The sequence below is a fragment of the Orycteropus afer genome, unplaced genomic scaffold (genome assembly GCF_000298275.1).
Source record: "Orycteropus afer afer isolate SDZICR_OR568_19922 unplaced genomic scaffold, OryAfe1.0 scaffold00214, whole genome shotgun sequence".
Lineage (NCBI taxonomy): Eukaryota > Metazoa > Chordata > Mammalia > Tubulidentata > Orycteropodidae > Orycteropus > Orycteropus afer.
The window spans coordinates 631,170-656,255 of record NW_006921801.1 but is presented as its reverse complement, the minus strand read 5'-3'; the positions used below and the strand labels follow the sequence as shown (position 1 = coordinate 656,255).

The window sequence follows — 25,086 nt, the reverse complement described above, 5'->3', positions numbered from 1 at the left end:
AGAATGGCCAGACTTCGTCTCACCTATTTTCGTCATGTTGTCAGAAGGGACCATTCCCTGGAGAAGGATGTCATGCTTGGTAAAGTGGAGGGTCAATGAAAGAGGGGGAGGCCTTCAACGAGATGGATTGACACGGTGGCTGTGATGATGAGCTCAAGTATGGCAGGGATCATGGAGCTGATGTGGGATTGGGCAGTGTTTTGTTCTGCTGTGCATGGGGTTACTATGAGTCGGAAACGACTTGACGGCACCTAACAACAACAACAACAGCAAGCTATTTGCATATTTTTTTTCTGAATTGATATTTCAGATGGATTAACAGCTCCAAATGATTTTTCAAATTTATTCAGTGCCAAAGGGGCAGGGAGGCCATATCTTCTGACCTCCTCTAATTTCATAAGAGGAAGACAGAATCACCATCAGCAGCCCAAAGCCTATTCCTGTGAGGCCAAACATGCTGCCTCCCTCCAGCCCTTTCATGAACCCTGACACCAACCATTCCTCCCGCAGCACCCACCACCTTTCTGCTGGGTTCGATAATTTACTGCCGTGGCCACACAGAGCTCACAGATTGTGGGGTTTATTAGGGAAGCACCAGGCTACAATTCAAGTTCAGGAACAATGTCCGGTCTCTCTCAGCCCGCTGTCTCTCAGCCAATAGTCTCTCTCAGCCTCTGTCCCAGCAGTGCGTGTCTCTCTCTCAGCAGTGTGTGTCTCTCTGTGTCTCTCAGGAGCGTCTTTCTCAGCCAGCAGTCAGAGAGACTTCTTCTGACTCTAGTAGGGCTCCTTTTGAGCCTGGCAGAGTGGCTAAACTAACCAATCATAACATTAGAATTCTAAGCACCTGAGAGAGGGCAAATTTCCCAGAACATTGCTTTGTGCCAAGAGCAGCAACAGAAATACCCCAGGTGGATAACCTTAACAATCAGGAGCGCCTCAGTTGCTTATGGCAAATTCCACCGTGGAGTTTACAAAGACTTATGGCTAGAAAAGGCCATACCAGGTAATTTACTACACCATAGTCAGTTATTATGTATGCCTGTTAGTTGGATACTTCTGTTTGACATCAAATCCTACCAAAACCAATTTCACTGTATGTTGTAAATTCTTTTGATATTAGTGCTTCAATGTTATTGGCTAAGTGACTAATTTTCTGGGACTTGTAAATCTTCTTCATGTACAATCCTCTGCTTTTTTAAAAAATTCATATAATTTTTTAAAGATTTCCACACAGTAGTATTGACTTCTATTTTTCTTTTTGGCATACAAATCTATGAAGTTTAACACATGCATATATTTGTGTAACCACCCTCATAATCAGGACCAACCCTTTCTTTAAAGGAAAAGAGTATTTGTAATATTTGTTGTAATAAGATTAGACTTAAACTAAGTGAAAGACTCTCAGAGCTACTTATTGTTGTGGTTAGCTGCCATTGAGTTGGCCCATCTGATGGTGACCCAGTGCATAGTGGACAAAACACTGTCTGGTCCTGTTCCATTCCCATGATTGACTGCAGATCTGACCATTATGATCCATAAGAATAAGTGTAACAACTTTAGTCACATTCATGAAATCCCAGAATATGTTTTAAAGAAATAACCTCAGAAGACATGTTGAAGCCCAGATAGGGAGGCAATGTGGACATGTTTTTCATTTAAATTAATTAGAATTATGTACTTAGTGTGGCTAATGCTTAACTGTACAATCAGAACCATTTATTTGAGTATAGTGGCTGGCTGTCAGGCTAATGAAAGTTAAACCAAACCAAAACCAATGACCCAGTGCACAGTGGAACAAAATAACCCTTAGCATACGGTTTACATACAAAACTCACTGTTGTCAAGTCGGATTTGACTCATAGTAACCCTTCCTTGGGTTTCTGAGGCAGTATCACTACAGAAGTAGATTGCTCCATCTTCCTTCTGAAGAGTGGCTGGTGGGTTTGAACCGCCAGCCTTCTGGTTAGCAGTCAAATGTCCTAGGCACTATGCTACCAGAGGTCTCAATGAAAGTTAACACAGTAAAAATAATAATGAAATATTTCTTTAATTGAATATTCTCTTTCAAAGATGAAAGATAACCCAAAATGGCTACTCCTGATTCATGGAGTACATGGTAGATACACTCTACATATGTGTATTGTGTCAGATTTACCTGTCAAATGCCTTGTCTAGGTCAATTTAAAAAATGTTTTTCATTTGTTAACTGAAGTGGCTTGGTCATGGGAGAGACATCATTATTGCATCATGGGTGGAAAAAAGCCCAGGATTAAAACTTAGTTGGAGGGATCTTTGAAACAGGTTATACCGGAGACCTGTGCACTGGAGACTGTTGCCTCTGAATGCCTAGTATAGTCCAAGCTTTTCTGAACAAAGTGACTAGAAGAAATACCTTTGTATTGGTTACCATACTTTGGGTGATTTGACAACTAGTTAAAGTTCTAATAAGGCCAGAATTTTAAAGCAGAAATAACCCTTAGCATTCCATGTTCTTTGAATGGTGCTTCCTGTATTATAGAGTCTTTGATTGGTGTTCCCATGCTGCCATTAATAGAGTTGTCTCAGTGTACTCTGTCAACAAATGATAATTTCGATGTTCTTTTTTACAGTCATACACAAAAAAACTTACTGCCCTTGAGTTGACTCTGACTCACAGCGACTCCCATAGGGCTTCCAAGGCTGTAAATATTTAGGGAAGCATACTGCCTCATCTTTCTTCAATGGAGCAGCTGGTGGGTTCAAACCAGCAACCTTTTGGTTAGCAGCTGAATGCCTTACCATAGTGCCACCAGAGCTCCTTATAGTCACAAAGTATAATAATAAAAAAAAATTAAATAAACCTTTTATGGATTGAATTGTGTCCCCCAAAAATATGTTTTATAAAACCTAACCTCTATGACTGTGATTATAATCCCATTGAGGAATGGGTTATCTTTGTTATATTAACAAGGCAGGCTTAGTATAGTGTGTATTTTGAATGAATCTCTTGCAAGACAAAATAAGAGTACATTAGGACAAGCAAGCAAGCAAGCAGAGATGGGGGAGAGAGATGCCAAGACACATGAAGATTACCCAGGAGCAGAACCTCAAAAGGGACAAGAACCATTCTCCATAGTGACAGAGAGAGAAAGCCTTCCCCAAGAATTGGCACCATGAAGTCGAACTTCTAGCTCCCTAACCTGTGAGAAAATAAATTTGTTTGTTAAAGTCACCCATATGTGGTATTTCTCTTATACCGGCATTAGATATCTAAGACAACTCCTAAATTTCTTTGCTAAGTTTAGACTTTGAGGACTTTAAAAAGACATTTCATACAAAACAGGTATGAGGAATTTACTTTTATACTGCTTTGAGTTAAAAGAAAAAAAAAAGATAGCTTACAATAGGACTAGAAGTTGTTAGTATATAAGATTATTTAGAAAAGGTAATTTTTTTTCTTTCATTGAAAATTAAAGGATACTTAGATTAGTAGGTATTAGTACCTGTATTAATAGCCTGCCATGAAAAATGACCACTAACTGGATAGATTAAAACAACGTAACTTAATTTTCTCACATTTCTAGAGGTAGTTGTTGTTAGGTTCTGTCAAATTGGCTCTAAGTCATAGTGACCCTATGTACAACTGAACGAAACACTGCCCGGTCCTGGGTCAGCCTCACAATCCCTGCGATACCTGAGCCCGTGGTTGTAGCCAATGTGCCAGTGTATCTCGTTGCAGGCCTTCCCTTTTTCATTGACCTTCTACTTTATCAAGCATAATATTCTTATCCAGGGAAAGGTCCCTTCTGAAACCTGACCACAGTAGGTGAGATGAAGTCTGGCCATTCTTGCTTCCAAGGTCCATTCCAACTGCACTTCTTCCAAGACAGATTTGTTCATTCTTCTGGCAGTCCATGGTACTTTCAGTATTCTTCACCAACACCACAACTCTGAAATCAAGGTGTCAGCAGGGCAGTGCACTCTCTGAAGATCCTACGGGAGAAACTGTGCCATATCTTTCTCTTAGTTCTGGAGGTGCTGGCAATCCTTGACATTCCTTGGTTTGTAGACTCATTAATCCAGCCTCTGCCTCTGTCATCACATGATGTCCTCCTGTGTGTCTCTGTATGTCTTCTCCCTTTTTAATAAGGATACTAGTCATATTGTGTTAGGGCCTCCCATAGTGACTTCATCTTAACTTGATCACATCTGCAAAGATGCTATTTCCAAATAAGTCACATTCACAAGTACTGAGGATTACTACTTCAGCATATCTTTTTGAGGACACAATTCAGGCCATAATAATCTCTGACAAGAAACTAGTGAACATGCAGGTCATTGCTATTTTATTTCTTCTTCCCTTTTGTATTTAGTTGTGGTGCAATGAGTTACTTAATGTGGCCCTTCTAGCCATAGTCTTTGTGACTCCCACACAGTGATTGGGTGGGTGCCAAGGGGGCAAGGAGGCCACATCTTCTGACCTCCTCTAACCCCACAAAAGGAAGACAGAATCACCATCAGTAGCCCAAGGCCTATCCCTGCGAGGCCGGACATGCCACCTCCCTCCAGCCCTGACAACAACCATTCCTCCTGCAGCACCCACCACCTCTCTGCTGGGTTTGATAATTCACTGCAGTGGCCATGGAGAGCTCACAGATTATGGGGTTTATTAGGGAAGCACCAAGCTACAATTCAAGTTCAGGAACATGCTCAGTCTCTCTCACCCCACAGTCTCTCAGCCGATAGTCTCTTTCAGTCTCTCTCCCAGCAGTGCATATCTCTTGGTGTCTCTCTCCCAGCAGTGTGTACCTCTCAGTTTCTCTCTCAGCAGCGTGTGTCTCTTGCATCTCCCAGTTAGCAGTGACAGATTCCTTCTGCCTCTAGGAGGACTCCTTTTCAGTCTGGCAGAGTGACCAAACTAACCAATCCCAACATCAGAATTCTATATACCTGAGAGAGCGAGCAAACATCCCAGAAGATTGCTTTGTGCTGCTCCCAACAGAATACCCCAGGTGGATAACTTTAACAATCAGGAGCTACTCAGTTGCTCATGGCAAATTCCACCACAGAGTTTATAAAGACTATGGCTAGAAAAGGCACACTATGTAATTTACTACACTATAGGTCTTCCCCTGGCTTTTCTAGCCATTATCCCTTTTATACTTCAAAAATTAACATCCCCTTCACCATCAGCTTAAGAATAACCACACCCATGAAATCGTGTAAGCCAGCCACTTCATGCCTTTATCTTCCCCCATTTTTAGATAGACAATTTCTAATTTGCCCATCCCTATCAAACCAGTACTCTGAGGAAACAAGCATGTTCCTTTCTCATTGAAGAATCTTCTGTTCTGCTTGGAAACTTTGGGCATCTGCATCCATAAACAAAGTCCAGCCCAGGGAAAGCCATCAAATTGCAGCAACTTAACACCAGCTCAGTGTCAAACATCTTTCTCTTCATTTGGTTGGATTCCGATTTGCTCAGCCCTAGCCATCCCAGCTAGGTCATGGGTACCAGCTGCCAAGTTTGGGAGTCACATTCTTCCCTTCACTTCAAACCAGCCAGCACCTTCTCTCACATCCTCAGTCCTCAGGGACTATGTCAGTGCCCATAGGCTCGCAATTCATTGGACTTCAGACCAGCCAGCCCTTCCTCTCATCCCTAGCCTCTGGGCCTAGGTCAAAGAGTACCAAACTCAGCCTGTTTCTTCTGTGCTGCACTTCCCCCATTTCCACTCAAGTGGACCCAGGTGGTCACAAGCGAGCAGCATACAAACCTAGTACTCGCTGGCTTCCTTTAACTTTCAGTCCTGGAAGGGGTTTCTCTTGTGGACCATGACTTTCCTGCCTTGATGCACCCAAAGCCTAATTGCTTGCTGGAAAATCGAAAAGCTAAACTGTCATCCCCCCCCCCCCCCCCTTTGTAGGTTCTGTCTTCAAATGCAGATCTATTCTCTCAATTCTTCTGGTTGGGTCTTTTCAAATGCAAATGTTCTCACTCAGGTTCTGAGTGGGGCTCAGGTTTTCTACCTAAACCCTTATAATCTACTCACAGGGTTTGAAACAAAAGCCTGTGTTTCTTCTGAACAAATTTTATTTCCCCTTTTAACAAATCCAATAAAGTTTCAGCTGAAGGCAGACTTACATGCTCTCCATTGACCATACCCCATAATCATTTCTAACGTACAACTAGGTAAGAGAACATGCAGTATCCATAGTACATTCAGATAAATATATAATCCAAAATATAATCCTTTTTAAGACATTGCAGTTTCATCTCTTCACCTTGATAACCTTCCCATTATATGTATATGGCCTTGGGCCTTTGACTGGCTGTAACCCAAAACCCTAGATTCTGGATCAATAATCTCCTTTAATAGGTAACACCAACCAAAGTAACCATCTAAGAATCCAAAGTTTCACTTCCCAGACCCCTTCCTTCTTTCTTTAACAAAGTCCCATGCTTCTATGAGTTTGGAGCCACTGCAACAAATCCCATTTCTGACACCAACTGCCAAGGGGGCAAGGAGGCCACATCTTCTGACCTCCTCTAATCCCACAAGAGGAAGACAGAATCATCATCAATAGCCCAAGGCCTATTCTTGCAAGGCCAGACATGCTGCCTCCCTACAGCCCTGACACCAGCTGTTCCTTCTGCAGCACCCACCACCTCTCTGCTGGGTTTGATAATTCACTGCAGTGGCTGCACAGAACTCACAGGTTATGGGGTTTATTAGGGAAGCACCAGGCTACAGTTCAAATTCAGGAACATGCTTAGTCTCTCTCAGCCTGCCGCCTCTCAGCCGACAGTCTCTTTCAGTCTTCCAGCAGTGCATGTCTCTCAGTGTCTCTCTCCCAGCAACATGTGTCTCTCAGTCTCTCAGAAACACATGTCTCTCGTGTTTCCCAGCTGGCAGTGAGAGATTCCTTCTGCCTCTATAAGGTCTCCTTTTGAGCCTGGCAGAGTGACCAAATTAACCAATCCCAACATCAGAATTCTATACACCTGAGAGAGAGCGAACTTCCAAGAAGATTGCTTGCTGCCGCTCTCAACAGAAATACCCCAGGTGGATAACTTTAACAATCAGGAGCTACTCAGTTGCTCATGGCAAATTCCACCACAGAGTTTATAAAGACTATGGCTAGAAAAGCCACACTATGTAATTTACTACACTGCAGTGAGACTATGCAAATAAGGTACTTGTGGCCCATCAAGGGGATTGCATAGGTTGCTGCTAATGCAAATAAAATATGTGGAACCCTTGAGGGCTTGTTGTTGTTATTGTTGTTAGTGCTGTCAAGTGAGTTCTGACTAATAGCAACCCTACATACAACAAATCGAAACACAGGTGCTCCACCATGCTTGCAGTAGTTGCTGTATTTGAGCCCATTGTTGCAGCCACTATGTCAATCCATCTTGTTGTGAGTCATTTTCTTTTTTTCTCACCCCGTACCAAGCATGATATCCTTGTCCAGTGACTGGTTCCCTTCTGTACACATGTCCAAAGTATGTGAGACAAAGTCTTGCCATCGTTGGTTATTAAGGAACATTCTGGCTATACTTCTTCCAAGACAGATCTGTTACTTCTTCTGGCAGTGCATGGTACATTCAATATTCTTTACCAACACATAATTGAAAGGCATCAATTCTTCGATTTTCCTTATTCATTGTCCAGCTTTCACATGCATATAAGGTGACAGAAAATACCATGGTTCGAGTCAGGGATACCTCAGTCCTCAAAGTGATAGCTTTGCTTTTGAATACTTTGAAGAGGTCTTCAGCAGATTTGCCTAGTTAAGTATGCCATTTGATTTCTTGACTGCTGCTTCTATGAGCACTGATTGTGGATGCAAGTAAAATGAAGGTCTTGACAGCTTCAGTATTTTCTGTGTTTATCATGAAGTTGCTTATTGGTCCAGCTGTAAGGATTTTGGTTTTCTTTTGTGGGGGTGGGACCATATAAATAAGGTGTTGTTGTTGTTGTTGTTATGTGCCGTCGAGTCAAACCCGACTCATAGCGACCCCTCCTTGGGTTTCTGAGGCAGTATCACTACGGAATATAATAAGGTGTATATAACTCTAATAAGGTGTATGTAACTCTAATGAAGGAATTGGTCAGTTTTGCCATCCCACTAGGCTTGAAGGTAGTGAAGGGGTACCTCACTACCACCAAGAAGAAGAGATGGGAGCAGCGCATGTCCTTTGCATCCAGGAGCTCTGCCCTGAGAACTTCCTAGCCCCAGGAGATAAAGAGTTGTAACACCAGAGACAGAAAGAAGCAAAGGCAGAGAAATGGCAGCAGCAGCAGCAGTAGCACTAGGAAGTTGGCAGGAGACGGCTTAGTGGGTTTCCTGGTCCACTGAGGGAGAAAGTCGAGGTCTTTGGACAGGAGGCTTGCTGGTGGAGTGGGTGCCTCTGGGGACTTGACAGCTAGGCTTACTGACCCCCAAGGAGCAAGAGAGCTGAGCACCTTCAAGCCAAGGCTTAATGGCAGAGGAGGATACCTCTGGGCACTTATTGATGAAACTAAAGAACTTTGTAACATTTGCTGGAGCAGGATCAAGAGGCTGAGGGCATGGCCAAGAAGCTACCTGGACCAAAGAACTGTATCCTGAGTCATGCCTGATCTTGAATTGGAGCCTTTAACTACCCTGGTAAACCCCATAATAATTAGTAGTATTTGTGACTTCTGTGTGGCTAACGCAGTGAACCGAGCAGAGAAGTAGAGTGCCATGAGAGGGACAGCTGGTGTCAGAATTGGTAAAAAGATTGGAGGGTGGAGGTGTGTTTGACCTCGGCTTAATGTTGTTGTTGTTGTTGTTGTATGCCGTCGAGTCGGCTTAATAGGAATCAGCTTTGGGCTGTTGATGCTAATAGTGATTCTCCTCCCTTCTTGTGAAGTTAGAAGAGGAGGCCAAATGTTGCTACCATATGTTTTTTACATTGGCTCAGACAAATAAGAGTCAATGGAGAAAAGCAATCGAGTCTCTCTCCACAATTAACTTTCAGTTATCTGGTTCTTTGTGGGCTACAGATGTAAAACTTTTGGAAAAATTTAAACTGCATATTTGGCCTTTTTTCTCCCTTATTCATTCTACTTTGGGGACCAGTAAGATCTTTATCACCAGAAGCATTTAAACAGTGGTAGGTTGATGATTAACATTTATTGGGTTTTTATTCTGTATCATTTTGTCCTGATATCAACTCTTCGCTATAGGAACTATTATTATTTCTAATTTGAATTCAGGTAGGAGACCTTAGAGAGGTTAAATGACTTGGGTAAGGTCTATAACTAGTAAGTGGTTGAGGTGGGATTCATACCAAAGAAGATCTGACTCTAAAGCTTACATGCCTAACTGCTGTCATATACTGCCTGTGCTAGTTAAGGTTGTGTGTCAGCTTGGCTTGGCTGTTATTTTGAGTGACCTGGTAGCTGGATATAGTTATTCTCCATGATGAGATTAGATGTGCTATAATCACTTACAAGGAGCTCTGGTAGTGTAGTGCCTAAGGCACTTGACAGCTAACCAGAAGGCTGGCGGTTCTAACCCACCAGCCACTCCTCGAAGGGAAGATGGGGCAATCTACTTCCATAGTAGAAACCCAAGGAGTTGTCGCTATGAGTCGGGTCTGACTTGATGGCATATAACAATAACAACAATAATCACTTACATGGTAGAAAGCTGTGAGCAGCTAATTAGCTGAGGGAGCATTGCCTTTGGGGTGTGATCTATGTCCAGTATATATGGAAAAGCTTTGGGAAAGGTCTCTAGCTTTTTGCGTATTTTGGATCCTGCATTTGGCCCATCATCATCTCCAGTTCCTGGACTTAAACCTGCCATGTTGCCTGTCGGTTTTGGGATTATTGCCTTTGCAATCTGTGAGCCAACAATTTGCCATTTGTCTGGTGATCTTGGATTCATCAGCCTAAGAAGCCAGCAGCTGCATGAATCAGGAGACACCTCCAGCTTGCTCCAGTGGCCCTGGGAGGCAGAGCTGAAGCCCAAGGTCAAGGGGCTTCCACCCAGAATCCAGAGAGAGAAAGTCTCCCCCTAGAGCTGGCACTCTGAACTAGGACTTCTAGCTTCCTAAACTGAAAGAGAATGAATTTCTGTTTGTTAAAGCCATCCATTTGTGGTATTTCTGTTATAGCAGCACTAGAGAACTGAGACACTTCCTTTTATTTGAAGGAGTATTTGGAGGAGATTTCTGTATAACTTGAGAGGTTGAATATAAGGCCTTCCTTCAAAGCTTTTCAACTCTTAAGGAACCACGATTTTAAATTGGTTTAAATTGAGTTATGTTATGTATCGAGCCTAGCTTGGTTCTTATGTCTGCCATCCTTTAAACAAGGTCTTTTAATCTCCACCTATTAGCCTGGCCCTATCAAAACTTAATTGTTGCCTGAAACCTAGAAGTAGGTTTCAAATTTTAGCATGTATTGAATCATTTTGGGGGAGGGAAGTCTACATTTTTTAAACATGTAGATTCCTATGGTAGGGCCAGAATTCTATTTCTATAGGACACTTTAAGTATCAAGTCATCCTCATTGCAAGTCAGTGCCTGCCTTTTGGTTTTAATTCAGATAATAGGACTTTGCTTTGTTTCCAAAAATCTTCCTAGTCTATTAACTAGATTTCTACTGTAGTCTTTTCCTGAGGTTCTATTCTGGTAATGTACCTGGTTTTCTAGTTTCTAGAATTGGGCCTGGCATCACACCTGCCAGACTTCCTTCTGGGGATCAGGCTCTACTGATGTTGGTGGGCTTATTTGAACTGTCACTTGGCTTGGATTTCTAACTAGCTATCTCTCCTTTGCTGCACTCTGTTGAAACACCTGCCACTTCTATTCTGCCTCCTTAGCTGCCCCGCTCTCTCTAGTGGTGTTTGGGAGTACCTCCTATCTAAGGTAAGGGGCCGAAAAATTTTAGATCTAACATTGTCCCACCTTTGTCTTTCTTTGAATTTTCTTAGTGATAAACTACCCCTACTGTGGAGACATTTGGATTCCTTTTTAGATTGGGGTTTCTTATACCTTTGTAATTAGAATACACCAAAAAAACCAAACTCACTGCCGTCAAGTTGGATCCGATTCATAGTGACCCTCCTTGCGTTTCTGAGATGGTATCACTACAGAAGTAGATTGCCCAACCTTCCTTCCAAGGCGTGAGTGGCTGGTGGGTTTGAACTGCTACCCTTCTGGTTAGCAGTCAAAGAGGTAGGAAGAATGTTGGGTGCAAAGGGTTATTTAAAGCTTGCTTCCCTAACTTGCTATATGAATGCATTTTTGCCACTTATCCTTGTGGCACTAAGCACCACCATATGTAACACTGTACCCAGGTGCAATTAGATAGTGTGGTGCTGGTCTCCAGTAATGCTGAGTAACAGTGGGCAGCATTCGTTGAACATCTGTGTGCTTTCTAGAAGTATAGTGCTAGGTACTGGGGAAACAAAGATGAACAGATACGATTTGCACTCAAGGATTTTGTAGTCTAGTGGGCGGGAGAGAAATAGATACATTCAGTACAGTGGTTAAGTCTTACATAGTGGTATGTGAAGTGTCATGGGACAAGAGGGGTAGTTTACCCAGCAGGTGGTGGGTGGCACCTGGGGAACAGCTTTCTGAGAGAGGGGACACCTAAGCTGAGTTTTAAAGATAAATTTTTTACCTTAAAGATGAATTCTTCAGGGAAAAAAATGAACTGCTTCAAATTTTCCCACCCACTTTTTTTTTTTCTCTTTGATTGACTGTCTCCATTGGTATCTGTCCCTTTAATTTGTGTAAAAGGGAAAAACAGTAACTATTTTATGGCCTTAGAAGTTCTTTTGTAAGGCTAAAAATAAAGAGGTGTGAAAAATCAAATTGCCTAGGATAAAAACACTTCTGTGTTATTGGTATCCAAGATTAGAACTCTAAGATTATTGTATACTCAGAGAATTTTTAGAAGGAAACATGGGCAGATGTGCCTAGAAATGTAAATAGTTATTACAGTGACAAAATATATAGATCTGATTTCTGAAAAAATTAATTAAACCAAAACCAAACCAAACCAATTGCAGTTGAGTCAATTACAGTTCATGGAGACCCATGTGGGCAGAGTGGAACAGCTCCATGGGCTGTGAAATCAGACTGCCAGGCTTTTCCTCTGGGGCACCTCTTCATGGGTTCAAACCATCGAACCCCTCAGTTAGTAGTTGAGCACTTAACCTATTGTGTCACCCAGGGACTAGAAACTGAATTAGCTGTCCAAAACAAAGGAAGACTAGGCTAATAAGTAAAAAGTCTTGGCCCTTGAATTTTGCTGTCATCGTCCGAAGTGTTCTTATTGCTTGGGTGAGAATTTCCAGGACTGTTTTGTGATGTCTGAGATTAAAAAATAGTGCAAGATTTTTCTTAGTCCAAAGGGAAATATCTAAATTCAGTATTTAAATATTGTTTATTTGCTCCCTTACCAGTAGATTATTTATATACTTATTTATTGATAGTAGATCTCCCTCAAACATAATGCAACATAGTTTACAATGGAAATATTCCCACTAAAGTATGATACGGATCTCTTTTCTGCAGCATTCTGTACTTAAAAAAAATTCTTGTTGTTCTTCTTGAATCATGCTGTATTTGTTACATACATAAAGCAATGTTTAATAAACTCTATTTGGATTGCAGTAAATGTCTGCCAAAGGGGCAAGAAGGCCGCATCTTCTGACCTCCTCTAACCCCACAAGAGGAAGACAGAATCAACATCAGTAGCCCGAGGCCTATCCCTGGGAGGCCAGACATGCCACCTCCCTCCAGCTCTTTTACCAAACCTGACACCAACTGTTCCTTCTGCAGCCCCCACCACCTCTCTGCTTGTTTTTGTTGTTGTTGTTAGGTGCCATTGAGTTGTCTCCGACTCACAGTAGCCTCCTATACAGCAGAACGAAACACTGCCCAGTCCTGTGCCAGCTCCACAATCCTTGCTATACCTGGGCCTATGGTTGCAGCCACTGTGTCAATCCATCTCTGCTGGGTGTGATAATTTGCTGCAGTGGCCACACAGAACTTGCAGATTATGGAATTTATTAGGGAAGCAACAGGCTACAATTGAAGTTCAGAAACATGCTCAGTCTCTCTCAGCCTGCCGTCTCTCAGCCCACAGTCTCTCTCTCAGCAGTGCGTGTCTCTCGTGTCTCTCTCAGAGCAATGTATGTCTCTCATGTCCCTCATCTGGTAATGAGAGATTCCATCTGCTTCTAGGAGAGTTCCTTTTGAACCTGGCAGAGAGGCCAAACTAACCAATCCCCAAATCAGAATTCCAAATACCTGAGAGAGAGAGAGAACAAACTTCTCAGAAATTACTTCTAGCTGCTTCCAACAAAAATACCCCAGGTGGATAACTTTAACAATCAGGAGCTACTCAGTTGTTCATGGCATATTCTACCAAGGAGTTTACAAAGACTTATGGCTAGAAAAGACACATTATGTAATTTACTACACGGCAATGCCACAAAACAGAATGTTTATGAATTGTTGAATGGAAGACCAATTTGCTCTATACTTTCACTCAAATCACAAAAAAAAAAAAAAAAAATCTAAAACAGAAAAAAAAACCCCAGAATTCTGTTTGGTGTTTGCATAGCTCTGAATAAACATCTAAGTATATTAGTGATAATGTTGTTGGATTGTAATATGATTTCCCACTGCATCCTAGTATAGGTGTATCGAATAGTTTGATTTGGTAGATAGAGGAGCCCTAATGGCACAGTGATTTAAGTGCTTGGCTGCTAACTGAAAGATCAGTGCTTTGAACTTAACAGCTGCTCCACAGTAGAAAGGACTTGGCCATCTGCCTCTATAAAGATTCCACCCCCCCCCCCCCCCCAAAAAAAAAAAAACAAAGTCACTGCTGTTGAGTTGTTTCCGACTCATAATGACCCCTCCTTGGGTTTCCGAGGCAGTATCTGTACAGATGTAAATTGCCTAGTCTTCCTTCTGATGAGTGCCTGGTGAGTTTGAACTGCCAGCCTTCTGGTTAGCAGTCAGATGCCTTAATCATACCCTAGCTCAGAGAATTTTAAGGGGTGGGGGAATAAGAGCTGGTTGAATTGGGGGATATTTCATAATAACAATGTGAGGAAAAAAGAATTCTGTTCATTTAGAAAATTTCAATTTAATATTTTATTTTCTTTGTAACAGGTTAGTGGTTACCTGGATGATTGTACATGTGATGTGGAAACCATTGATAGATTTAATAATTACAAGCTTTTTCCAAGACTGCAAAAACTTCTTGAAAGTGACTACTTTAGATATTATAAGGTATTTTTTATTTTTATTTTTTTTGTATAAGAATACTTAAAGTCTAAATGGATAATTACATTTTCTTAAAAACTACTAAGCTTCTAATTTGTGACTGTTACATAAAATTGATAAGAGGTTTTGTGTGGAAAATTCATTTCACAAGATTGAACCATATGATTCTGAATGGTAAACACCCATTGGTTACAGGTTTAATTTAATTTAATTTCAGTGACTGAATTTTCGCTAGAGTTAGAACTAGTTGATTAAATTGAACTAAGAAGAAAAACTATATATTGTTATCAAAACAGTGAATTGTTTATAATTTTCTGAAACATCAGATTGAATCTAGTTAATGAAAACAATTAAGTTAAATTTTTGAAGAGCATGACTGTATGTAAGTTAAATTTTTGTAAAGTATGACTCTGTTTTGACCCATCATTTTAACAAGGAACTTGTGATATTTTATTCTGAAAGCGTTTAGAAAACCTTATTAATGGAGTATTTATTTATATTCTGAACTCACAGTTGTCCGCCTTGTTACCTGTTAAATATTACTTGCTTAAAAAGAATGTGAGTTGAGTGGTGATGATATGAGCTACTTGCTAAGGGTCTGTTTAGAAGCAGTCTGTGTCTTTTTAAGGAAGTCCATCAACTTACTTATACCAGCTACATGTTTATATAATTATTGGAATTGACAGTAGGTAAGTGGAAGAATTGAAGTAACTGCAGCTAATAACATGACTAGATTACAGAATCATGATTCTATACCTGCCAGCTGTAATCTCGAGATCCTCATTTTTATAACTTTTTTTCTATTTTTATTTTTCAGGTAAACTTGAAGAGGCCATGTCCTTTCTGGAATGATATCAATCAATGTGGAAGAAGGGATTGTGCTGTCAAACCTTGTCAATCTGTAAGAACCATGTAGATATTTAAGAAATGTTACATCTTTTATTGTCCATTGTAACATTTTAAAAGGGGCCACTATAACTAAAAACAGTGTTTTAATCTTTAGGTTAAATAGAATGTTTAATATTTACATACACAAAATTCTAAATTTACAAATATAAAATCTATTTTAATTATATTGCCTTCAGAATAATTTAATCTAAATATTGTGGTTAGCATAATCCTTTGACTTACTATGACATTACTAGTTCTTCTGGTTTGATCCTTGTTTTCTTCTTGCATCTTACCCAAAGTTATGCTTGTAGAATGATAAAATGAAATTTATCTAAGATATAAACCAAATTTGTCCCTTTTTTGGTAGGTATATTATTTTTTTGTTTTGGGGGATTAGTGGACAAAACACCTGGCTTTACTTAAGAATTTTTAGAGTATTAAAATTTGAAGTAGTATATTTTTGAAAATAGAAATTTTAAAACTTTTCATGAAACAGTTTATTTTCCTATACTTAAACATGATACATAGACCTATTTACATAGACCTAATGTGGAATTAAAGCAAATGTAAAATATTACTTAAGGGTATTTGATCATGAGAATAAATGAGAAGCATGCTTTTAGTTACATTAAACCTCAGAAGCATAACTTTTTGAAAATTCAAGGATTCAGTTATGAAACACCTTATGTTAGTACTATTAAAGCATGAGCATATCTTTAAAGTGATATCAGTTAAAACATTTCATTTTATCTAATGTTTTTGCAATTATATTTTAGTTGTTGTTGTTGTTATGTGCCATCAAGTCAGACCGACTCAGAGCGACCCTTCCTTGGGTTTCCGAAGCGGTATCACTACGGAAGTAGATTGCTCAACCTTCCTTCCTAGGAGTGGCTGGTGGGTTTGAACTGCCAGGCTTCTGATTAGCAGTCAAGTGCCTTAGGCACTACACTATATTTTAGTAGTAGGGAAAAATTGTTGTTGCTGTTAGGTGCCGTAAATTAGTTGGGGAAATTTAAATTTACCAACAGTTATTTTATAAGAGTTATTAAAAATGCTACAGATACGGTTGTTGTTGTTAGATGCTGTCAAGTTGGTTCTGACTCATAGTGACCGTCTATGGACAACAGAATGAAACATTGCCTTCTCCTGTGCCATCCTCACAGTTGTTGCTGTTTGAGGCTATCATTGCAGCCACTGTTTCAATCCATCTGTAGAGGGTCTTCCTCTTTTTCACTGACCCTCTACTTTGCCAAGCATGAAATCTTTCTCCAGGGATATGCCTTCTGATAACATGACCAAAGTACAACAAAGTATAAGTCTGGCCATTCTCACATCTAAGGAGCATTCTGGCTGTACTTCTTCCAAGGCAGATTTGTTCATTCTTTTGGCAGTCCATGGTATTTTCATTATTATTTACCAACACCATAATTCAAAAGCATCAATTCTTCTTAGTGTTCCTTATTTATTGTCCAGCTTTCACATGCATACGAGGCTATTGAAAATACTGTGGCTTTGGTCAGGAGCACTTTAATCGTCAAAGTGATATCTTTGCTCTTTTGCACTTTAAAGAGACCTTTTGTAGCAGATTTGCCCAGTGAAATATGACTTTTGATTTCTTGTCTGCTGTTTCCATGGGCATTGATTGTGGATCCAAGTAAAATGAAATCCTTCACTACTTCAATCTTTTCTCCATTTATCATGATGTTAGTTATTAGTCTAGTTGTGAAGATTTTAATGGATGTTTGCAGTTGTTTCTTCTCATGTTGAGTCAAGCCACATCAGCAAATGAAGATTCTGAAAGCTTTACTCCATGCATGTCATTAAGGTTGACTGTACTTTGAGGAGGCAGCTCTTCCTCAGTTGTATTTTGAGTGCTTTCCATCCTGAGGGGCTCATACTCTGGCACTGTATCAGGCAGTGTTTCACTGCTATTCATAAGGTTTTCAGTGGCCATTGTTTTCAGAAGTGGACTACTACATCCTTCCTCTTTGTCTGTCTTAGTCTGGAAGCTCCGCTGAAACCTGTCCACTGTAGGTGACCCTGCTGGTGTTTGAAATACTGATGGCATAGCTTCCAGCCTCACAGCAAGGTGTATGACAAACTGACTGATGAGTGGTGGAAGAATATCGTAGATACGTATAAAGACATTTAATTCACATGTGTGCATTAACTAGGCTTTTATTGACATTAATCAGAAACAACAAATAGTTTTACAATTATTGTAAAGTAAAATCTCATTTTGAGATAGCATTTGTTATTAATCAAGGAAAGAACTAGGGGATACTATTTTGATAAGGGGATTGGAAGGGACAGAAAATGAAAAGATGGTTTACATAAAACAACAGACTGATGAGGACTCTTTTATTGTAAGTCCAAGAGAAAGCCAATTTTATCATTTAAGAAACACTGAAAATTACCTATTTATTACTTGATTTAAACACACAGAAATGCTAAGAATCATATGAAAGACAGCAATTTGTACTGAGAAACAGACTGTTTTCTACAAGACTGGAGCAGAAAATCTTTCACATCAATCCTCAAGATTTTTTTCTTGAACTGATTTCACCATGAAGAGAAGAATTTTTCTTTAGAAGATGATTAAATGATGTTTATCCACCTAAATTAATCTTAGTTATAAATATATGCATATATCAATATAGCATAATTAGACCCAAGTTTTAGAAAGATAACTGGCCGTAATGTGGAGAGTGGTGACCATCATGTGGAGAGGGACCGGGAAATGAATGGTAAAGGGATATCGATTAGCAACTGAATGGAATTTGGTTCAATAATAAATACATTTTGAGGGTTTACTGTATGTCAGGACCTGGACAATAAAGATGAGCTCTGTCCTTGAGGAGCTTATGGTCTAGCAGGGAAGAGAAACACTACAAATGTAACAGCTCACTAACAGAGATACACTGAAGGTGCATGCTCGGAGGAGCAGAGGGTGAGAGCAGAGGAAGAAAACAGAGAACTCCAAGTGGTGGTGAGGAGACGAACCATTACATTCCTCTTAGGCCAAGCTGGGCTCAGTTCTAGTAGTTCCCAAATAGAGTGGTATGTCAGAACTGAAAAGTGATTAACAATCATTTTAAGTGCTTTGAGATGCTTATTGCAGCCTAAATGCTCTCCTTACGCATATTTAGCATAAGGAGCCTTGAGCAATTGTTAAACACTCAACTACTAACCAAAAGGTGGGTAGTTCAAACCTACCCAGCTGCTCTGTGGGAAATAAGACTTGGCTATCTGTTTCTGTAAATATTTATAGCCTAGGAAACTTGATGCAGTTTTGTGCTGCCCTGTAGTGTTGCTGTGAGTCAGAATCCACTCATTGGCATACAACATCAACATATCTAGTGTTTGAAATCTTGACATCTCACTATATATACTATATACTATAGTATATATACTATATATACTATATACACTATGCCTGACTGCCATCAAGTCAATTCTGATTCATAATGACCCCCATTGGGTTCTAAGGCTTTAAATCTTTATAGAAGTAGATTGCCTCATCTTGGTCTGCAGAACAGCTGGTGGGTTTGAACAGCTGATCTTCTGGTTAGCAACCAATGCCGTACCCAATATATACTATAGATAGATAATGCATTTAAAAAAAAATAAAGGGATATTACTTCATAACCCCAATGCCATTTTCACACCTAATAAAATTAACAATTTTTTTCTCAATATATGTGGAAGGTCACTATCTCAGATGACCATGCTGCAGTTTTTAAAATGCCATTTTGGGCTAAACAAAGAACCAGGGCCAGTTTTCTTGTGTCAGCTCTTTGATTTTCTATTTTAATTTATTTATTGACTTGGTTCAGATTATACATTGGAACTCAGTAAGAGATAGAAAAATTAAGACTGACAGCCTCTTCCTTATACTTGGCATTTTAAAAACCACAGCCCTTAGTTTGTATCCCTGCTTCCAGAGAAGATATGAATGAGGCAGGTAGTCTATCTACAGAGGCTGGAATATCTCATTGTAAGCTGAAAGGACAGACATTTAGACTCTTTACAATTAATCTAAACAAGATTCTTTCTTTCCCATTACTAGGCCAACATGAGAAGGAATAACAGTACCTAGTGTTCGTTTAGGGACTCTGGTAGCGTAGTGCCTAAGGCACTTGACTGCCAGCCAGAAGGCTGGTGGTTCAAACCCACCAGCCACTCCTTGGAAGGAAGGTTGGGCAATCTACTTCCATAGTGATACCACCTCGGAAACCCAAGGAGGGATCGCTATGAGTCGGATCTGACTCGACAGCACATAACAACAGCAACAATGTTGGTTTAGGAATTAGAAATGAGCATGCTGGTAAATCTTTTTGGAGAGCAACTAGGCAAAATGTTTCAAAAAATTTGAAATGGTACCTACTTTTTCCAGTTTCCACCTCTTTTTTTTTTTTTTTTTTGGTAGGAATTTGAGTTTCTGTTCCATGTTTTTCTCCCATTATATTAGGGTACATTTCTGTGTCCCTGATTTGACTGATCAGTAGTGTAGCCAGGTAGAACCGTCTAGTTCTTCTGGTCTCAGTGTAGGTGAGGCTTGGTTTGTGTAGACTGTTTGCCCTGTAGACTAGTTTCTTCTTTGAGACTTTTGGTTTTCTTCTTTTTCTTTTGCTCCAGATGACTAGAGACTAACAGTTATATCTTAGATGGCTGTTCACAAACTTTTAAGACCGCAGACACTACTTACCAAATGAGGATGTAGAACATAACTTTATGAACTATATTATGCCAGTTGACTAAGGTCCTAATCCTTCAAACCTAAAATACAATTCCATGAGGTGTTTGGTTATGTTATAGCTGTGCCCCCTAAGTGCTTTATTATATATATATTCATATATATGTACATATAGTCACATAGATACATATACATATGCATATATCTATTATACCCATTTATCATGATGCTCCTTATTGTTCCAGTTGTGAGGATTTGCATTTTCTTTATGTTGAGATGTAATCCATGCTGCAAACTATAGTCTTTAATCTTCATTGGTAAGTTCTTCAAGTAATCTTCACTTTCAGCAAACAAAGTTATGTTTGCATATTGCAGGTTGTTAATGACTCTTCCTCCAATCCTGATAACACGTTCTTCATATAGTCCAGCTTCTCAGATTATTTGCTTATCATACAGATGGAATAAGTATGGTGAAAGGATACAACCCTGACACACTCCCTTCCTGATTTTAAACCATGCAGTATCCCCTTGTTCTGTTTGAACCACAGCCTGGTCTATGTCCAGCTTCCTCATGAGCACAATTAAGTGTTCTGGAATTCCCATTTTTCTCAGTATTGTCCATAATTTGTTATGATTCACACAATCAAATGCTTTTGCATAGTCAATAAAACAAGGTAAACATCTTTCTGGTATCTTTTGCTTTCAGCCAAGATCCATCTGACATCAGCAATAATATCCCTCATTCTACATCATATTCTGAATCTGGCTTGCATTTCTGGAAGTTCCCTGTCAGTATACCATTTTTGAATTATCTTCAGCAAGGTTTTAATTGCGTGTGATATTAATGATATTGTTTGATAATTTCCACATTCTGTGGGATCACCTTTCTTTGGAATGGGGGATACAAACATGAATCTCTTCCAGTCACTTGGCCAGGTGCTGTTTTCCAAATTTGTTGGCATAGATGAGCGAGAGCCTCCTGCATGGCATCCTTTTGTTTAAACATCTCAGTGGGTATTCCATCAATTCTTCCATTTGCTTTAGCTACTCTCTGTTCAAAGGCAAGTTTCACAGTCCCTTCTGACATCCATGACCCTTTGCTTTCTTCATGGATGATTTTCTTGATGTCATTCCACAATTCATCTGGTTTTTGGTCATTGGTGTTCAGTGCATCAAATCTATTCTTTAGATGGTCTCTAAATTCAGGAGGGATATAATCAAGGTCATATATTGGCTCTAATGGACTTGTTTTAATTGTCTTCAGTTTCAACTTGAACTTGCATATGTGCAATTGATGGTCTGTTCCACAGTCAGCTCCTGGCCAAGTTTTTTTTTTTTTTTTTAATTGTGATTTGGGTGAAAATTTACAGAGCAAATTCATTTTCCATACAGCAGTTCACCTACACTTTGTTTCATAACATTGACTACAGTTTACCCCAATGCAACAGCTCCCCTTCCACTTCCTCCCGATAGTTACCTCTTCCCTGTGTCTATCCCTCCATGCACTTCTAACCCCTGAGCTGTCTCCCTGTGCATAAGCAGCCCTTCTTTCTCCCATGATTGTTCTCTTCAAGGAATGCATCTACCTCAGGTAAATGTTCAACTCATGTGCCTGTCTTTTGTTTGGCTGGAAGCCACAGGTGTGGGTTTAATTCCAGACCTGAAGGGCAGCTAGGGGTCATAGTCTCAGTGGTTCCACCAGGCTCTATCAGACCAGCAAACCTGGTCCCCTCTTTTTTCCCCCCAAATGATTTTGAGTTTTGTTCCACATTGTTCTCCCTCTCTACCCAGGATCTCCTATATAGGTCCCCCTCCAAGTGGTTGACAGTGGTAGCCGGGTACCATCTAGTTCTTCTGGTCTCATAGTCACATAGGCTGCGGATCACATGTACCAGTCACTAGGACTAATTGTTTCCATGAATTTTTGGTTTTCTTCATTCTTCTTTGCTCTGGACGAGGAGAGACCCATCGTTGCATCTAGATGGCTGCTTGCAAGCTTTTAAGATCCCAGTCGCTACTTGCCAAAGTAGGAGGTGGTGAATGTACTCTTTAGTGAAGTGTCTATTCATGTCTTTTGTGTAGTTTTTGATTGGGTTGTTGTTTTTGTTATTAAGTTGTAGACATTTTCTATATATTTTAGAGAGTAGAGCCTTATCAGTTATGTTATTCCCCTCAATTTTTTTCCAGTCTGTAGGTTGTCTCATTACTCTTTTAATACAGTCTTCCGATGAACCTTAAGTATGTAATTTTTACAAGGTCCCAATTATCTATTTTCTTTCCTGTTGCTTATATATTTGTTGTTGTGTTTGATAATCTGCCATTGAAAAAAATTAGCTCCCAAAGCTTTGCTCCTTCCTATATTTTCTTCCAAGATCTTTATGGTTTTAGATTTAATAATTAGGCTCTTAATCCATTTTGAATTAGTTTTTGTGTGTGGTATAAGGTATGCATCTTGTTTCATATTTCTGTATGTAGAAATCCAGTTTTGCCAGCACTATTTGTTAAAGAGACTGTTCCTTTCTCATGAAATAGACTTGGCACCAATGTTGAAAAATCAGTTGACCATAAATTTTTGGATTTATCTCTGTATTTTCAATACTCTTCCATTCATTTACTTGTCTATCATTAAACTAATACCATGCTGTTTCGATTACTCAGGCTTTTTTTTCAATATTTTGTATTTTTGATGAAAATACTCCAACAAAACACATAGAAGTTACTCTCTGACTCAGCAATTTTACTAGGAATTTCACTTAATAAAGTGATTGAACAATGTTTAAAGATGACCTAAGGTAGTACTGAGTATTGTAAAGATGTCAGTTCTTCTGAAATTAATCTATAAATTTGGCAAGGTTTATTTTATGAAAAAATTGGAAACCCATCTAAATGTTTGGCCATAGAAAAAGAATATACATTGATTGACCTAGGCCAAAAATCTGGAAGGGTACACACAGTGATTATCTCTGTGTGGGTCCTTCTTTTAATGCATGCATAATCTATTACGGCAGTATACTTAATATTGGAATAAAACTCCAAATAACCCACTCTCACTGCCATCAAATTGATTTCAGCTCATAGCGACCCTTTTTGGGTTTTCAAGGCTGTAAATGTTTACAGAATGCATCATATTTCTTCCGTGGGTTTGAGCATGTGACCTGGTTAGCAGCCAAATGCCTTAACCATTATACTACCAGAGCTCTGTAATTTACCGAGTCCTATTATATACATCATCATTTCTACTCACAGTATCACTTTGAAGATAGGCATATATGTGCATCTGGGTTACTTTTGCTAGTCCCTGTAGCAAGCAAGGGAACAAAGCATGATTAAAAATCAGCACCATTTTCCTCTGAAAAGAACTTGTTGTTGTTGTTATGTGCTGTCAAGTCAAACCCGACTCATAGCGACCCCTCCTTGGGTTTCCGAGGCAGTATCACTACGGAAGTAGGATTGCCCAACCTTCCTTCCGAGGAGTGGCTGGTGGGTTTGAACCGCCAGCCGTCTGGTTAGCAGGCAAGTGTCTTAGCCACTGTGCTACCAGAGCTCCCTGAAAAGAACTAGGGCTCCTTAAAAGAAATGATTCCAAGGCTGAGGTAAATAAGATGAACTGCGATTATCTTATCTTGTCATAGAAGAAAGAACAAAAAGCTACAAAAAAAAAACCAACCTGAACTCACTGCCATTGCGTTGATTCCAACTCACAGCAACCCCCATTGGGTTTCCAAGGCTATAAATCTTTATGGAAGTAGATCACCCCATATTCCTTCTGCAGTGGGTTTGAACTGCTGACCTTACTACCAGAGCTAGTAAAGACTGAGATGATATCAAAAGGACATAGGTATTTAGCTCTTAGTGATTAAATGTGGGGCAATTTGAGCATCAAAAGTAATAATGGTAAGTGACTATATTTATATTTCTGTGCAATAACAAAATACACTTTGTTAATAATCCATGGAATAATTTGGTGTTGAATTTTTACTTTTAAGAAATTGGTATAAAAACTGCCTAACCATCCTCTAATAACTTTAATCATTTGTTTCATTAATTTTAATACAATTAAAATATTTTATTTAATAAAAATAAAATATTTTCCAGATGATAAATAAATGTCATCATTAAAAACTATTTTATTTTGTTTTTCAGGATGAGGTTCCTGATGGGATTAAATCTGCGAGCTACAAGGTATGTATTTTTACACTTATGAATTTGTCTATTATTTTAATGAAAAGCTTGAAACACCCATCTCCCTATACCAAATCTCTGTTCCCCTATACAGAAAAAAACTTGAGACTTATTTATACCTGGTGACTCCAATCTTTTTTTTCTTTTATTTAACCTTTTACTATAGAAAGTATCAAGGATAAATAAAATTTGAGGAAAAAGTAAATATATTTATTGGAGTTATTGTATAGTTACTGTTGTGTCATATCAGAAGCACATATTGTCTGGCTTCTCTCTTTTTGTGATGTTAAGATTGGTCATTAGGTTCAAGTGTTGTCAACTTGATCCATCCATTATAAAGTTCCCTACTAACTTTTCACCTAAAAGTTTTAGAAGCTATTAATGATTATTTCTTAGATGCATTATTCCAGTAGGGGTTTCAAAATTTTTTTTTCCTTCTTTCCTTTTTTTAATGCACTTTATTGAAATATAATTTATGTGCAGTGAAATACACAAAAATAAAGTTACATGGGTCAGTGCATTTTTTTTTTTTTTTTTTGTAGTGTTCCTTCTCCTCCCCTCCCACCCCTGGAAGCCAACAAAGAAAGTTTCCCTCCATATATAAACCTTTCCTTGTCCCTCCACAACAACGAACTAATACTATATTTGTCCCTTCTGTGATTGACTTATTTCACTCAGCATAATGTCTCCAAGCTCATCCATATTTTGCGGTGTTTTGCAGACTCTACATTACTCTTTAGTGCTGCATAGCATTCCATTATGTGTATGTACCATAGCTTGGTCATCCACTCTTCCGCTATAAATCTTAGAGATACGTCCCTCACCAGATATGTAATTATTGACAGTTATGAATTTATTGCTGTCGTTTTTGTTATGTACATTTTCATGGTGTCAATTTCTTTGTTCCATATAATTTTCTATGCTGAGCTTGTTTTGTTTATGAATCGTGTTATCACTTCCTTCATTGCTATTGTTTTAGTATTTGCTGAATATTTATGCTGGTCCTCTTTTTTGATGTGAAGGTTTATCATTTTTCTTTGAGGTT

At 39.3% G+C, this 25,086-nt stretch overlaps 1 protein-coding gene across 1 annotated transcript in view; it reads left to right on the top strand.

Annotated features, from left to right (window-relative positions):
* Positions 1–25,086, top strand: part of ERO1A (endoplasmic reticulum oxidoreductase 1 alpha) — a 70,852-nt gene that overhangs the window by 6,764 nt on the left and 39,002 nt on the right. Inside the window, exons 2-4 of the mRNA XM_007948335.2 lie at positions 14,159–14,278; positions 15,090–15,173; positions 24,003–24,041. Coding sequence (XP_007946526.1) covers positions 14,159–14,278; positions 15,090–15,173; positions 24,003–24,041 — 243 coding nt within the window. The remainder of the gene's footprint in view (positions 1–14,158; positions 14,279–15,089; positions 15,174–24,002; positions 24,042–25,086) is intronic.